Source organism: Nerophis lumbriciformis, linkage group LG15 (assembly GCF_033978685.3).
Source record: "Nerophis lumbriciformis linkage group LG15, RoL_Nlum_v2.1, whole genome shotgun sequence".
Lineage (NCBI taxonomy): Eukaryota > Metazoa > Chordata > Actinopteri > Syngnathiformes > Syngnathidae > Nerophis > Nerophis lumbriciformis.
The window spans coordinates 24,270,001-24,287,500 of record NC_084562.2 but is presented as its reverse complement, the minus strand read 5'-3'; the positions used below and the strand labels follow the sequence as shown (position 1 = coordinate 24,287,500).

The window sequence follows — 17,500 nt, the reverse complement described above, 5'->3', positions numbered from 1 at the left end:
AAACGCAAATGTGCTGACACTCGTGGTATCGCCCTGTCTCTGCTTTGTCTGCGTCACGGTACTCGATGTTCTGGACACAAACACTGATAAGAGACGACTGTTGTCCCTTTGCACGGATAGAAAAGTACAACTTCAGCAACAATTGATAATAACTATAGCAACGGCCTTCAAGCATAAGGGTCGTGTGATAACGTACACATAATTATTCTAACACTGGTGTATTTACGAAACTGAAACAAAACAAAATTTTTTTTATTTTGTAAGTTAATAATACTGACACATACACTCGTAAACGTCTTAGCGTATTAGCAAATGCTAATGACGCTAGCTTCACTACATTACAAACAAATTTGCTCGAACACACTCCTACAGACATCACACATGGGGCGGTTTAGCGAGTAGGAATTGTTTTAGTTATATTGTAAAACCTACAAACGTAGCTTGGAGTGATTAAAGATCCAAACGAGTAAAAACGCTGCCGATGACTCGAAGACGGAACGGCATTTGTACTTCCGGTCGAAGGACACTGCAAAGCACGAACAATACCACGCCTTACACAATAATTATGTATAATTACTTAATAGAACTTACAAACTTGGCTTGGGGTAATGAACGAAGAATCCCTACGAGTAGAACCGCTACGGACGACTAAAAGACAGAACGACACTTCTACTTCCGGTTCAAAGCAGCACTGCAGTGAGCCAACTCGTCCAAAAGATGGCGCCACAGCACAAACAATAACACACATTTTCTGTCTCTAACCTACAAACGTAGCTTGGAGTGATTAAAGATCCAAACGAGTAAAAACGCTACCGATGACTCGAAGACGGAACGGCATTTGTACTTCCGGTCGAAGGACACTGCAAAGCACGAACAATACCACGCCTTACACAATAATTATATATAATCACTTAATAGAACTTACAATCTTGGCTTGGGGGTAATGAACGAAGAATCCCTACGAGTACAACCGCTACGGACGACCGGAAGACAGAACGACACTTCTACTTCCGGTTCAAAGCAGCACTGCAGTGAGCCAACTCGTCCAAAAGATGGCGCCACAGCACAAACAATAACACACATTTTCTGTCTCTAACCTACAAACGTAGCTTGGAGTGATTAAAGATCCAAACGAGTAAAAACGCTACTGATGACTCGAAGACGGAACGGCATTTGTACTTCCAGTCGAAGGACACTGCAAAGCACGAACAATACCACGCCTTACACAATAATTATATATAATTACTTAATGGAACTTACACTCTTGGCTTGGGGTAATGAACGAAGAATTCCTAAGAGTAGAACCGCTACGGACGACTGGAAGACAGAAAGACACTTCTACTTCCGGTTCAAAGCAGCAACCTGCAGTGAGCCAACTCGTCCAAAAGATGGCGCCACAGCACAAACAATAACACACATTTTCTGTCTCTTTGCATGTGTTTTTTAGGAAAACTGTTTGCCAAGAAAAAAACCCATAAATTAGCCGCGTCGTTTTATAAGCCGCAGGGTACAAAGCGTACGGGAAAAAAAGCATCATGTTGCTTTTTTTCATTTTGTTTGTTCAATTTGTCCACTGACTGCTTATCATCTTAGTGTCATTAACGCAGCGTTTCTCAAAGTGTGGGGCGCGCCCCACTGGTGGGGAATAGAGACATGACAGGTGGGGCGCGAGGAACGGGAGGAAATTTCACTTAAAATTTTTTTTTTATTATTATATTCTTAGATTATTTTTTTTACTATGCTTTCATTTTCTATACACACTGTAAATCACTTTGTGATTCTGTCTGTGAAATCCGCTATATAAATAAATGGAAATTACCGGTACTTATTTTTACTGTAGGCTTTATATTTCTCGGTAGGAGCGAAAGTTTGACAGACATAGCAACAGTAACTAATGGGGGCGGGGCTAAGCGGAACAAACTTTCGCGCGGATGGGTAACAGGCTAATGTGTGGATCACAATTACACAAATATATACATTTGTGACTCGCACCTCAAAGGTCGTCGAGCCAGAGCCAGCGCCTGCAGAGGAACAAAAATCTGACGGGCACACACTGTGTCATTCACCGGGAAACAGCTCAGCCCCGAACTCAATTAGGTTTTAACATGTTGTGAGCGCGGTAGATTAGATCAAAACACGACCACTGAAAGTGCGACTGTTCTCTGCACTGTGTGAGGAAATGGGAGCTGATCATACAGCCGTGCTGTTTCACAGTGAAGCAAGGTGGCTCTCCTGGGGAAAAGGGCTGTCACTTGCCCTGTCTTGCCAAATGCATAGCTCCTCCTTTTTTTTTTTTGCGAAGATTGCAAAGTGGCACTTTTATTTGATTTATTTTTTAACTTGATGCAAGTTATTTGATTTATTATTGAACTTGATGCAAGTTATAACACTTTTGTTTTATTTATTATTGAACTTGATGCAAGTTATAACACTTTTTTTGATTTATTATTGAACGTGAGCAAGTTATAACACTTGTTTTATTTATTATTGAACTTGATGCAAGTTATTTGATTTATTATTGAACTTGATGGAAGTTATAACACTTTTATTTGATTTATTATTGAACTTGATGCAAGTTATAAGACTTTTATTTGATTTATTATTGAACTTAATGCAAGTTATAACACTTTTTTTGATTTATTATTGAACGTGATGCAAGTTATAACACTTTTTTTTAATTTATTTTTGAACTTGATGCAAGTTATAACACTTTTTTTGATTTATTATTGAACTTGATGCAAGTTATTTGATTTATTATGGAACTTGATGCAAGTTATAACACTTTTATTTGATTTATTATTGAACTTGATGCAAGTTATAACACTTTTTTTTATTTATTATTGAACGTGATGCAAGTTATAACCCTTTTTTTGATTTATTATTGAACTTGATGCAAGTTATAACACTTGTTTTATTTATTAAACTTGATGGAAGTTATTTTATTTATTATTGAACTTGATGCAAGTTATACCACAGCTGCACAGTTATTTTATTTATTATTGAACTTGATGTTATTTTATGTTATTGAGCTTGAACGTATACAACTTGATGTTCAATAAATTTGAAAATGTTAAAGCTTGGCATTAGCGCTCTGTTGGGGCGATGGGGGCAGGTGGGGCTTGAAAACTCCCCCTTGTCCAAAGTGGGGGATGACAAAAAAAGTTTGAGAACCACTGCATTAACGTATGTCCCACTGCAAAAAAATGTTTTAAATAAATAAAATAGACATTTCATTTTTTCTTTGTATTTCTCTTTCTTTGTTTATCTGCTGCCCTTACACATTCACAAGAATGTGACGAGAGCACAACAAGCGAGGAGCCACGTAAGTCCACCCGTGTCAGTGTACTGTACATGGTGTGTGTGTGGTAGTTGTGTGTGCTCGTTGTCACAATGTCCAACAATAGATCAAATATCCACGCTCACTGTAACCTAGGGCCGGGCGATACGGCCCTAGGTCTATATATCTTGATATTTTGCCTTAGCCTTGAATGGCTTCAAGCGGGAAGATGTTGAACAGACAACTGTAATATGTCAAGTAGGGCTGGGCGATACGGCCTTTTATTAATATCACGATATTTTTAGGCCATGTCACGATACACGATATATATATCTCCATATCTTGCCTTAGCCTTGAACGAACACTTGATGCATATAATCACAGCAGTATGATGATTCTATGTGTCTACATTAAAACATTCTTCTTCATACTGCATTAATATATGCTACTTTTAAACTTTCATGCAGAGAGGGAAATCGCAACTAAAAGTGTATTTATTACACAGTTATTAAGCAGTGGCACAAACATTCATGTCATTTCCATAACAGAAAGTGCAAGATTGTCAGAGACATTTTAAAACAAGCTATTAAAAGTGCACTTTTGTGCATAAAGACACTAAGATGACATATCAAAACAACACTAAATTAAAGCTGCAAGCAGCATTGGTCGGGCCCGCATATTTGGCAGGTGCTAGTCCTAAATGTCCCAATACTTTTGTCCAGTGATAGTCATAAGTGTCCCAATACTTTTGGCTACTTTTAGTCTGAAGTGTCCCAAGACTTTTGTCTAGTGTACCTACATTGTCTGCATTGTGTGGGCACGTTGGTGCTTCATGCTTTTAAGCAGCCATCTTAAAAAAACAGCAGCGCAGCGGGTCTTTGAAGGGTCATAAAATCAAAACCGGAGCAGTTAGAAAAAAAAAAAGCGCTTCTGTCATTGTAATCACAAGGGTTCAATCTCTCTCCTGTGTTAGTTTGAAGGCGAAACGACAAACGCGCTCAGAGGAGATAGATCTTGAAGAAAGGTGACCGGTTTTTACACAAATGTTGTTTTGAAGGGGGAATAGCAAACTTCCTGTTGATTTTTGCTGGGGGTTGTCAATTTATGAAATGTAGGTCTAAGTGAGACCTTTTTGTTTCATGTCTCTCCGACCTTCCCAGTGGGAGTTACAGGCAGTTTTGTCCGTTTTTTCATCCGAGGAGCAGTTTTTTGTGCGTTTTATTAAAAAATTGCGCTAGAGCACAATTTTGAGATTTGGGGTTAGGTTTTTTTTATTAGATCACAATTTTTGCCAGTCCTGATGTGTGCGTTCAATTTGGTGAGTTTTGAAGCATGTTAAGAGGGTCAAATTACAGCTCAAAGAGGCAAAAGTGACTGTTTTTAAGTACTTTTTTTGTCTTGAAGGGGGAATTGCCAACTTCCTGTTGATTTTAGCCCGAGAATGTACTATTATGAAATGTAGGTCTAAGTCAGACCTACATAGAGGTTTTTGTTTCATGTCTTTCCGACCTTCCTAGTGGGAGTTACAGGCAGTCTAGTTTTTTGTTTTTTTCCTAGGGGGCGCTAGAGTGCAATTTTGAGTTTTGTTGTTCGTTTTTTTTTTTTAAAAGGCAATTTTCGCAGGTCCTCATGTGTGCGTTCAGTTTGGTGAGTTTTGAAGCATGTTAAGGGGGTCGAATTACAGCTCAAAGAGGCAAAAGTGACTGTTTTTAGTACTTTTTTGTCTTGAAGGGGGAATTGCCAACTTCCTGTTGATTTTAGCCCGAGAATGTACATTATGAAATGTAGGTCTAAGTCAGACCTACATAGAGGTTTTTGTTTCATGTCTCTCCGACCTTCCCAGTGGGAGTTACAGGCAGTTTTGTCAGTTTTTTCATCCGAGGAGCAGTTTTTTGTGCGTTTTATTAAAAAATTGCGCTAGAGCACAATTTTGAGATTTGGGGTTAGGTTTTTTCTATTAGATCACAATTTTTGCCAGTCCTGATGTGTGCGTTCAGTTTGGTGAGTTTTGAAGCATGTTAAGGGGGTCAAATTATAGCTCAAAGAGGCAAAAGTGTCTGTTTTTAGTACTTTTTTTGTCTTGAAGGGGGAATTGCCAACTTCCTGTTGATTTTAGCCCGAGAATGTACTATTATGAAATGTAGGTCTAAGTCAGACCTACATAGAGGTTTTTGTTTCATGTCTCTCCGACCTTCCTAGTGGGAGTTACAGGCAGTCTAGTTTTTTTTTTTCTTAGGGGGCGCTAGAGCGCAATTTTGAGTTTTGTGGTTCGGTTTTTTTTTTAAAAAGGCAATTTTCGCAGGTCCTGATGTGTGGGTCAAATATGGTGAGTTTTGAAGCATGTTAAGGGGGTCAAATTACAGCTCAAAAGAGGCAAAAGTGACTGTTTTTAGTACTTTTTTGTCTTGAAGGGGGAATTGCCAACTTCCTGTTGAATTTAGCCTGAGAATGTACCATTATGAAATGTAGGTCTAAGTCAGACCTACATAGAGGTTTTTGTTTCATGTCTCTCCGACCTTCCTAGTGGGAGTTACAGGCAGTCTAGTTTTTTTTTTTCCCTAGGGGGCGCTAGAGCGCAATTTTGAGTTTTGTGGTTCGTTTTTTTTTTTTAAAAGGCAATTTTCGCAGGTCCTTGACTCAAATATGGTGAGTTTTGAAGCATGTTAAGTGGGTCAAATTACAGTTTAATGTGGCGGTGGAAGAATAAAGAATAAAACCTTACAAATTCAATAGGTCCTTATGTCCCATTGCATAAGGAGTCCTTATGCAATGGGCCATGCGGGCCCTAATTAAAGTGCACTTTTTGTACAGAACGCCACTACAATAGTTTAAAACAAATAAAGTGCACTTTTGTGCACGATGTCACACAACATATGTGTGATTTCAAAGCTGCCTCAATTTGAGGCATTTCTGGACAGAAAGAGCACCAAAAAAGACAAAAATATAAAATCCTGAAGGCACTGATAAATATCAGCACCCATTTAATTAGGGCCCGCATGGCCCATAGCATAAGGACTCCCACATAACTCAACTCAAAACTCACCATATTTGACCCACACATCAGGACCTGCGAAAATTGCCTTTTTTTAGAAAAACCGAACCACAAAACTCAAAATTGCGCTCTAGCGCCCCCTAGGAAAAAAAAAAAACTAGACTGCCTGTAACTCCCACTAGGAAGGTCGGAAAGACATGAAACAAAAACCTCTATGTAGGTCTGACTTAGACCTACATTTCATAATGGTACATTCTTGGGCTAAAATCAACAGGAAGTTGGCAATTCCCCCTTCAAGACAAAAAAAGTACTAAAAACAGTCACTTTTGCCTCTGTAATTTGACCCCCTTAACATGCTTCAAAACTCACCAAACTGAACGCACACATCAGGACTGGCAAAAAGTGTGATCTAATAAAAAAAACCTAACCCCAAATCTCAAAATTGTGCTCTAGCGCAATTTTTTAATAATACGCACAAAGAACTGTTTTAATAAAACGCACTAAGAACTGCTCCTCGGATGAAAAAACTGACAAAACTGCCTGTAACTCCCACTGGGAAGGTCGGAGAGACATGAAACAAAAACCTCTATGTCGGTCTCACTTACACCTACATTTCATAAATTGACAACCCCCAGCAAAAATCAACAGGAAGTTTGCTATTCCCCCTTCAAAACAAAATTTTTGTAAAAAACGGTCACCTTTCTTCAAAATCTATCTCCTCTGAGCGCGTTTGTCGTTTCGGCTTCAAACTAACACAGGAGAGAGATTAAACCCTTGTGTATAAAATAACGGTACAGCTTTTTAATGCCTGCTCCGGTTTTGATTTTATGACCCTTCAAAGACCCGCTGCGCTGATGCTGCTGCGCTGCTGTTTTTTTTAAGATGGCTGCTTAAAAGCAGGAAGCACCAGCGTGCCCACACAATGCAGACAAGGTAGGTACACTAAACAAAAGTCTTGGGACACTTATGACTACCACCGGACAAAAGTATTGGGACACTTAGGCCGAAAACTGGACAAAAGTATTGGGACACTTAGGCCGAAAACTGGACAAAAGTATTGGGACACTTGGGACTCCAACTTGACAAAAGTATTGGGACACTTAGGACTACAACTTGCCAAAAGTATTGGGACACTTGGGACTAAAACTGGACAAAAGTCTTGGGACACTTATGACTACCACCGGCCAAAGTATTGGGACACTTAGGACTACAACTTGCCAAAAGTATTGGGACACTTGGGACTAAAACTGGACAAAAGTATTGGGACACTTGGGACTCCAACTTGACAAAAGTATTGGGACACTTAGGACTACAACTTGCCAAAAGTATTGGGACACTTGGGACTAAAACTGGACAAAAGTATTGGGACACTTGGGACTACAACTTGACAAAAGTATTGGGACACTTAGGACCACAACTTGCCAAAAGTATTGGGACACTTGGGACTAAAACTGGACAAAAGTATTGGGACACTTAGGCCGAAAACTTGCCAAAAGTATTGGGACACTTGGGACTACAACTTGACAAAAGTCTTGGGACACTTAGGACCACAACTTGCCAAAAGTATTGGGACACTTAGGCCGAAAACTGGACAAAAGTATTGGGACACTTAGGCCGAAAACTGGACAAAGGTATTGGGACACTTGGGACTACAACTTGACAAAAGTATTGGGACACTTAGGACTAGCACCTGCCAAATACGCGGGCCCGACCAATGCTGCTTGCAGCTTTAATTGTTTATTGGTGTTCATAAATCATTGTCAGCCTTTTAATTATTATTTTCTGGTATTGAAATTAAAAAAAAAGCATGTTTTTTTGATGAAACAACGTGCCTCTGGGTTTGAACAGTGTGATCTTGTAAAATATACAATTATGCATACGTCTGTAGTAAAATAATCCTTCACAAGTGCAATTCTTCACACTTGATGCATTGCTAATAATCACCTTTCCCCCCCCCCCCTTTTTTTTTTCCATCAGCAAAAAGAGAAGAGGAGGATCTCGATGATAAGAAATTAATTAAGAAGCGAATCAAACAGCTGAAGGTGCTGGATCCCAAGATAGCACAGAATCTATGTAAGTATTCATGAAGGTCTTCCTGCCATTTCCTCTTCTGTTGACGTATGAATGTCTGCCATTTATTGACAAACACAACGTTGCACTTTTCAATGGCAACAAAGCAGTTCCAAAAAACTCAAAATGCTCCAACGTAAGTAAAGTAAGACTCCACTTGTCTTAAAATGTGCTAGCTTGATGCTAATAAACATTGGCTTTGCTATTGACATGCTACTAATTAGCGATTTTACATGGCAATTTCAACTACAGTGAAAACTACAACTAAGATGCACGATACAATCAAACAGCTGGCGTGTAATGAGTACAATACTTACCGTATTAACACGTTTTAGGGCGCAACAACGGAATCAAACAGGTGGCGCATAATAAGTACAATACTTACAGCATTAACACGTTTTAGGGCGCAACGACAGAATCAAACAGCTTCCGCATAATAAGTACAATACTTACAGTATTAACACATTTTATGGCGCAGCCGATAGAATCAAACATCTGGCGCATAATAAGTACAATACTTACAGTATTAACACGTTTTAGGGCGCAACGACAGAATCAAACAGCTGCCGCGTAATAAGTACAATACTTACAGTATTAACACGTTTTATGGCGCAACGACAGAATCAAACAGCTGGCGCGTAATAAGTACAACACTTACAGTATTAACACATTTTAGGGTGCAACGATATAATCAAACGTCTGGCGCGTAATAAGTACAATACTTACAGTATTAACACGTTTTAGGCCGCAACGACCAAATCAAACAGCTGGTGGTTAATAAGTACAATACTTACGGTAATAACACGTTTTGGGGCGCAACGACAGAATCAAACAGTTGGCGCGTAATAAGTACAATACTTACAGTATTAACACATTTTAGGGCGCAACAACAGACTCAAACGTCTGGCGCGTAATAAGTACAATACTTACAGTATTAACACGTTTTAGGCCGCAACGATATAATCAAACGTCTGGTGCGTAATAAGTACAATACTTACAATATTAACACGTTTTAGGGCGCAACGGCCGAATCAAACAGCTGGCAGTTGATAAGTACAATACTTACAATATTAACACGTTTTAGGGCGCAACGACCGAATCAAACAGCTGGTGGTTAATAAGTACAATACTTACAGTATTAACACGTTTTAGGCCGCACCGATAGAATCAAACGTCTGGCGCCTAATAAGTACAATACTTACAGTATTAACATGTTTTAGGGCGCAACGACAGAATCAAACAGCTGGCGCGTAATAAGTACAATACTTACGGTATTAACACGTTTTAGGGCGCAACGGCCGAATCAAACAGCTGGTGGTTAATAAGTACAATACTTACGCTAATAACACGTTTTGGGGCGCAACGACAGAATCAAACAGTTGGCGCGTAATAAGTACAATACTTACAGTATTAACACGTTTTAGGGCGCAACGACCGAATCAAACAGCTGGTGGTTAATAAGTACAATACTTACGGTAATAACACGTTTTGGGGCGCAACGACAGAATCAAACAGTTGGCGCGTAATAAGTACAATACTTACAGTATTAACACGTTTTAGGGCGCAACGACAGAATCAAACAGCTGCCGCGTAATAAGTACAATACTTACAGTATTAACACGTTTTAGGGCGCAACGACAGAATCAAACAGCTGGCGCGTAATAAGTACAATACTTACAGTATTAACACGTTTTAGGCCTCAACGATAAATCAAAGGGCTTGCGCGTAATAAGTACAATACTTACAGTATTAACAGTTTTTAGGGCGCAACGACAGAATCAAACAGCTGGCGCGTAATAAGTACAATACTTACAGTATTAACACGTTTTAGGCCTCAACGATAAATCAAAGGGCTTGCGCGTAATAAGTACAATACTTACAGTATTAACAGTTTTTAGGGCGCAACGACAGAATCAAACGTCTGGCGCGTAATAAGTACAATACTTACATCATTAACACGTTTTAGGGTGCAACGACAGAATCAAACAGCTGCCGCATAATAAGTACAATACTTACAGTATTAACGCGTTTTAGGGCGCAACAACATAATCAAACAGCTGGTGCTTAATAAGTACAATACTTACAGTATTAACACGTTTTAGGCCGCAACGACAGAATCAAACAGCTGCCGCGTAATAAGTACAATACTTACAGTATTAACACGTTTTAGGCCGCACCAATAGAATCAAACATCTGGCGCCTAATAAGTACAATACTTACAGTATTAACACGTTTTAGGGCGCACCAATAGAATCAAACAACTGGCAGTTGATAAGTACAATACTTACAGTAATGACACGTTTTGGGGCGCAACGACAGAATCAAACAGCTGCCGCATAATAAGTACAATACTTACAGTATTAACACGTTTTAGGCCGCAACGACAGAATCAGTATTAACACGTTTTAGGCCGCAACGACAGAATCAAACAGCTGGCGCGTAATAAGTACAATACTTACAGTATTAAATGTTGCAAAAAAAATGCAATTGTATTATCAAAAACAATATTTATATTATCAACACACACACAAGTCCCTAAAACTGGTACCGTTAAGTCGGACTACGTAGGGGATAAGCAGCATCCACTCAATTTTAAAAGAAAAACATGTTTTTCCACGTGTAAACCACAGCAGATATATACGTTGTGATATGCATTATTTACACAGAAATATTTTATAAATGTTCATTTTCCTCACATTAATTGTTTTCCAAACAACGCCTGTGACACGGCAGTCAAACGGCTGATCAAACAAAACGGAAGTCGTCGTGATGGACCCAATCAGCAAAAAAACGCCACGGAATGTTTCGGTGTATTTACGAACACTTTTTAGAGCGCAACGGACAGCAAAGACCGAACTGACCGACACACCATAAACTGTACGCTACCGCCATCTAATGTAATTGCAACTTAGTGTCACACCTGCAAATGAGACTTAGAAATGTGATAATAAAACAAGATAACTGGACAGCTGTCATCATAATCAGCTTTTTTTTAATTTAAATGTTGCAATAAAAATTACATTTTATTATCAAAAACTATATTTATAATATTAACACACACAAAAGTACCTAAAAGTATCGAATCCTAGGTACCGTATCAGTTCAAATGTGGACGGTTCACATCCCTAGCGATAAAGAGGCTCTTAATGTAGTAATTAAATGCCAGTGAGTGAAATTGACCATTTTTTCCCGAAGATCTCAGCATCTCATTGGCTATTATCAAGAGGAGCGCTGACCTTTGGTTCCTAAATGAACAGAAAATGAGTGTAATCAGCCCATAAATAGTGCTGAATCATGTAGCGGAAATAATGAGACTGGTATGTGCAGAAAGAATAGGAGAGTAAGTGATTCATGCCTTCGGAGATCAGAGTCCAGAAGCCATTACCCAGGTTGCATATGTGAGGTTCCACGTCATATTGCAAGCTGTCATTATGTTGGCTCATCTGGAACCATTACATCAAGGGCCGGAGCCTATGCCAGTCAGCCAGCCTCCTGATACCTGGACTCGTAGAAGTCCTCCATCAGGTTTTTGTACTGGGTAATCTAAGGTACTTGGAGAGAGCCCGTGCAAGTACATAAGCCTCATGTTTCACTATCCCCACACTCATTGACAAGAGTTATTTGACCCACTTACTTTAAGTCGGCGGTGTCCAAATTATGGTCTGAAAATTGTCCCACATGCATTTTAAATGAACATTTGTTTTGTACTGATTGTGCAGAATTTATTTATAAAACCCTATGCAAACAACCTTCCCTAGTCATAGTGCAAAAAAAATAAATAAAAAAAATTGGCCCACATGCATTTTAAAAATTCAAGAAGTTTGTTGCTGCTCTTTTGTCTCCATCGAGTGGTCAACATGAGTTCTGCCTGGTCAATGAACATTTGTTTTGTACTGATTGTGCAGAATTTATTTATAAAACCCTATGCAAACAACATTCCCTAGTCATGGTGCAAAAAAAAAAAAATACAAATCCAACCAACAAAAAATGTCAACAGACACGGTCACAGAACTTTGTGGATATTATACAAAAAACAACGTTCAATCTTACCATTAAAAAAAAAAAAAAATCGAAATTAAAGCATGCACCTGGGGATAGGTTGATTGGCAACACTAAATTGGCCCTAGTGTGTGGATGTGAGTGTGAATGTTGTCTGTCTATCTGTGTTGGCCCTGCGATGAGGTGGCGACTTGTCCAGGGTGTACCCCGCCTTCCGCCCGATTGTAGCTGAGATAGGCTCCAGCGCCCCCCGCGACCCCGAAGGGATTAAGCGGTAGAAAATGGATGGATGGATGGATGAAATTAAAGCCATTACAAAGCATGATGGGAAAAATGCAAAACAACCTTCCCTAGTCATGGTGCAAAAAAAATAAAATCCAACCAACAAAAAATGTCAACAGACACGGTCACAGAACTTTGTGGATATTATACAAAAAAAAACTTTCAATCTTACCATAAAAAATAACAATCGAAATTAAAGCCATTACAAAGCATGATGGGAAAAATGCAAAACAACCTTCCCTAGTAATGGTGCAAAAAAAATAAAATCCAACCAACAAAAAATGTCAACAGACACGGTCACAGAACTTTGTGGATATTATACAAAAAAAAAACGTTCAATCTTACCATAAAAAAAAAAAAATCGAAATTAAAGCCATTACAAAGCATGATGGGAAAAATGCAAAACCACCTTCCCCAGTCATGGTGCATAAAAAAAATATCCAACCAACAAAAAATGTCAACAGACACGGTCACAGAACTTTGTGGATATTATACAAAAAAAAAACCTTCAATCTTGCCATAAAAAAAATAATCGAAATTAAAGCCATTACAATGCATGATGGGAAAAATGCAAAACAACCTTCCCTAGTCATGGTGCAAAAAAAAAAATCCAACCAACAAAAAATGTCAACAGACACGGTCACAGAACTTTGTGGATATTATACAAAAAAATACTTTCAATCTTACCATAAAAAAAATAAATAAAGAAATTAAAGCCATTACAATGCATGATGGGATAAATGCAAAACAACCTTCCCTAGTCATGGTGCAAAAAAAAAAAAATCCAACCAACAAAAAATGTCAACAGACACGGTCACAGAACTTTGTGGATATTATACAAAAAAAAAAGTTCAATCTCACCATAAAAAAAAAAAATCGAAATTAAAGCCATACAATGCAGGCTGGGAAAAATGCAAAACAACCTTCCCTAGTCATGGTGCAAAAAAAAAATAATCCAACCAACAAAAAATGTCAACAGACACGGTCACAGAACTTTGTGGATATTATACAAAAAACAACGTTCAATCTTACCTTAACAAAAAAAAAAATCGAAATTAAAGCCATTACAAAGCATGATGGGAAAAATGCAAAACAACCTTCCCTCTTTCATGGTGCAAAAAAATAAAAAATTCAACCAACAAAAAATGTCAACAGACACGGTCACAGAACTTTGTGGATATTATACAAAAAAAAAAAAACGTTCAATCTTACCATAAAAAAAAAAAAAAAATCGAAATTAAAGCCATTACAAAGCATGATGGGAAAAATGCAAAACAACCTTCCCTAGTCATGGTGCAAAAAATAAAATAAAATCCAACGAAAAAAAATGTCAACAAACACGGTCACAGAACTTTGTGGATATTATACAAAAAAAAACTTTCAATCTTACCATAAAAAAAAGAAAATAAATTAAAGCCATTACAATGCATGATGGGAAAAATGCAAAACAACCTTTCCTATTCATGGTGCAAAAAAAAAAAAAATCCAACCAACAAAAAATGTCAACAGACACGGTCACATAACTTTGTGGATATTATACAAAAAAAACTGTTCAATCTTACCATAAAAAAAAAAAAAAATCGAAATTAAAGCCATTACAAAGCATGGTGGGAAAAATGCAAAACAACCTTCCCTAGTCATGGTGCAAAAAAAAAATATCCAACCAACAAAAAATGTCAACAGACACGGTCACAGAACTTTGTGGATATTATACAAAAAAATACTTTCAATCTTACCATAAAAAAAGAAAAAGAAATTAAAGCCATTACAATACATGATGGGAAAAATGCAAAACAACCTTCCCTAGTCATGGTGCAAAAAAAAAAAAAAAAAAAAAAAAATCCAACCAACAAAAAATGTCAACAGACACAGTCACAGAACTTTGTGGATATTATACAAAAAAAAAAAGTTCAATCTTACCATAAAAAAAAAAAAAATCGAAATTAAAGCCATTACAAAATATGATGGGAAAAATGCAAAACAACCTTCACTAGTCATGGTGCAAAAAAAAAAAAATCCAACCAACAAAAAATGTCAACAGACACGGTCACAGAACTTTGTGGATATTATACAAAAGAAAAAAACGTTCAATCTCACCATAAAAAAAAAAATCGAAATTAAAGCATTACAAAGCATGATGGGAAAAATGCAAAACAACCTTCCCTAGTCATGGTGCAAAAAAAAAAATCCAACCAACAAAAAATGTCAACAAACACGGTCACAGAACTTTGTGGATATTATACACAAAAAAAAAGGTTCAATCTTACCATAAAAAAAAAAAAAAATCGAAATTAAAGCCATTACAATGCATGATGGGAAAAATGCAAAACAACCTTCCCCAGTCATGGTGCAAAAAAAATAAATATCCAACCAACAAAAAATGTCAACAGACACGGTCACAGAACTTTGTGGATATTATACAAAAGAAGAAAACGTTCAATCTCACCATAAAAAAAAAAATCGAAATTAAAGCATTACAAAGCATGATGGGAAAAATGCAAAACAACCTTCCCTAGTCATGGTGCAAAAAAAAAAATCCAACCAACAAAAAATGTCAACAAACACGGTCACAGAACTTTGTGGATATTATACAAAAAAAAAAACGTTCAATCTTACCATAAAAAATAAAAAAAATCGAAATTAAAGCCATTACAATGCATGATGGGAAAAATGCAAAACAACCTTCCCCAGTCATGGTGCAAAAAAAAATAAATATCCAACCAACAAAAAATGTCAACAGACACCGTCACAGAACTTTGTGGATATTATACAAAAAAAACAACATTCAATCTCACCATAAAAAAAAAAAAAAATCGAAATTAAAGCCATACAATGCATGATGGGAAAAATGCAAAACAACCTTCCCTAGTCATGGTGCAAAAAAAATAAAAAATCCAACCAACAAAAAATTTCAGCAGACACGGTCACAGAACTTTGTGGATATTGTACAAAAAAAAAACGTTCAATCACCATAAAAAAAATCTAATTTAAAGCCATTACAAAGCATGATGGGAAAAATGCAAAACACTTGCCGCATTTTAGCTGCTTGATATTTCTGATTGATTACAAAACTTTTAGGAGGTTGTCACGGAAGTAAACGAGGTAGGAGTCAAACTTTCACACATATTAAAACCTCTAAAGGCCTTAGTGGCCACATGCGTGGACAGCACCTTTTAGTTCCTATTTCCAAAATTGTGTACACTACTGAATTGGGGTCTTATGGCCGCTTATGTGGACACTTATACTTGCCATCTGGTGGTGTCAGAAGAGTACAACATACAATGGAATTTAGAAAAAAAAATTGTAAAAAATAAGAATTAGCATGTGACTAAACATGAAGTACACGTTTGTGTACTTATGGACTAAGTACATCATATAAAAAGATGATTCTTAGTTTTTTATTCTAACTAGGGTCCAATAAGTCCAAATAGCAAAGAGAAATAAAAAAAAAAGCATGTAAACAAACAGCTTGGGCTTTAAGAGGTTTAGATATTCAATTATATTAATTATATATCCATTATATTATTATAATATGTACACATATTATGTCTTCAAGCACACCTGTGAAGTGAAAACTATTTCAGGTGACTACCTCTTGAAGCTCATGGAGAGAATGCCAAGAGTGTGCAAAGCAGTAATCCGAGCAAAGTTAAAGTTAAAGTACCAATGATTGTCACACACACAAGGGTGTTTTGTTTTGGAAGAAACTAGAAAATAAAACATGTTTTCAGTTATTTCATCTTTCATAACTCCACATGTGTTCAGTCATAGTTTTGATGTGACAATCTACAATGTAAATAGTCATGAAAATAAAGAAAACACATTGAATGAGAAGGTGTGTACACACTTTCAGCCTCTACTGTATATATTATATCCACCCATCCATTTTCTACCGCTTGTCCCGTTCGGGTTCGCGGGGGTGCTGGAGCCTATCTCAGCTGCATTCGGGCGGAAAGTGGAGTACACCCTGGTATATAGATCTTTTTATATATATATATATATATATATATATATATATATATATATATATATATATATATATATATATATATACCGTATTTTCCGCACTATAAGCCGCCCCGGGTTATTAGCCGCACCTTCAATGAATGGCATATTTCAAAACTTTGTCCACCTATAAGCTGCCCCGGGTTATAAGCTGCGCCTACGCTGCGCTAAAGGGAATGTCAAAAAAACAGTCAGATAGGTCAGTCAAACTTTAATAATATATTACAAACCAGCGTTCTAACAACTCTGTTCACTCCCAAAATGTAATGTGCAAATGTGCAATCACAAAAATAGTAACACTCAAATTAGTGCAGAGCAATAGTAACATCAATAACTCAACGTTGCTCGAACGTTAATGTCACACAACACACAAAATAAAGATTTAAAGCTCACTTTCTGAAATTATTCCTCATCCATAAATCCCTTGAATTCTTCTTCAGTGTCTGAATTAAAAAGTTGGGCGAATACGGCATCCAAAATGGCCGGCTCCGTCTCGTCGAAGTCATCAGAGTCAATGTCGCTGTTGTTGTCCAGCAGTTCCGTGAATCCTGCCTTCCGGAAAGCTCGGACCACAGTTGAGACCGATATATCCGCTCAGGCATTTACAATCCACTGGCAGATGTTGGCGTATGTCGTCCGGCGCTGTCTCCCTGTCTTAGTGGCGCAGGTCATCTTGTTGCTTCCTCTACCTACGCACCATTGATTCATTTATGTTCAATTCTCTCGCTGCTGCTCTATTTCCGTGTTCTACTGCGTGACTTATTGCCTTGAGTTTGAATTCTGCGTTGTACGCGTGTCTCTTAATAGGAGCCATTTTGTGGTCTTTACAGATGTAAACACACAAATGAAATGAAACGCAATATCCGGGGGCTTCT

The 17,500-nt window shown here is 37.6% G+C and overlaps 1 protein-coding gene across 1 annotated transcript in view; it reads left to right on the top strand.

Moving 5' to 3' along the window:
* LOC133615853 (protein diaphanous homolog 3-like) overlaps positions 1–17,500 on the top strand; it is a 394,852-nt gene that overhangs the window by 187,560 nt on the left and 189,792 nt on the right. The window contains exon 19 of the mRNA XM_061974703.2: positions 8,247–8,342. Coding sequence (XP_061830687.2) covers positions 8,247–8,342 — 96 coding nt within the window. The remainder of the gene's footprint in view (positions 1–8,246; positions 8,343–17,500) is intronic.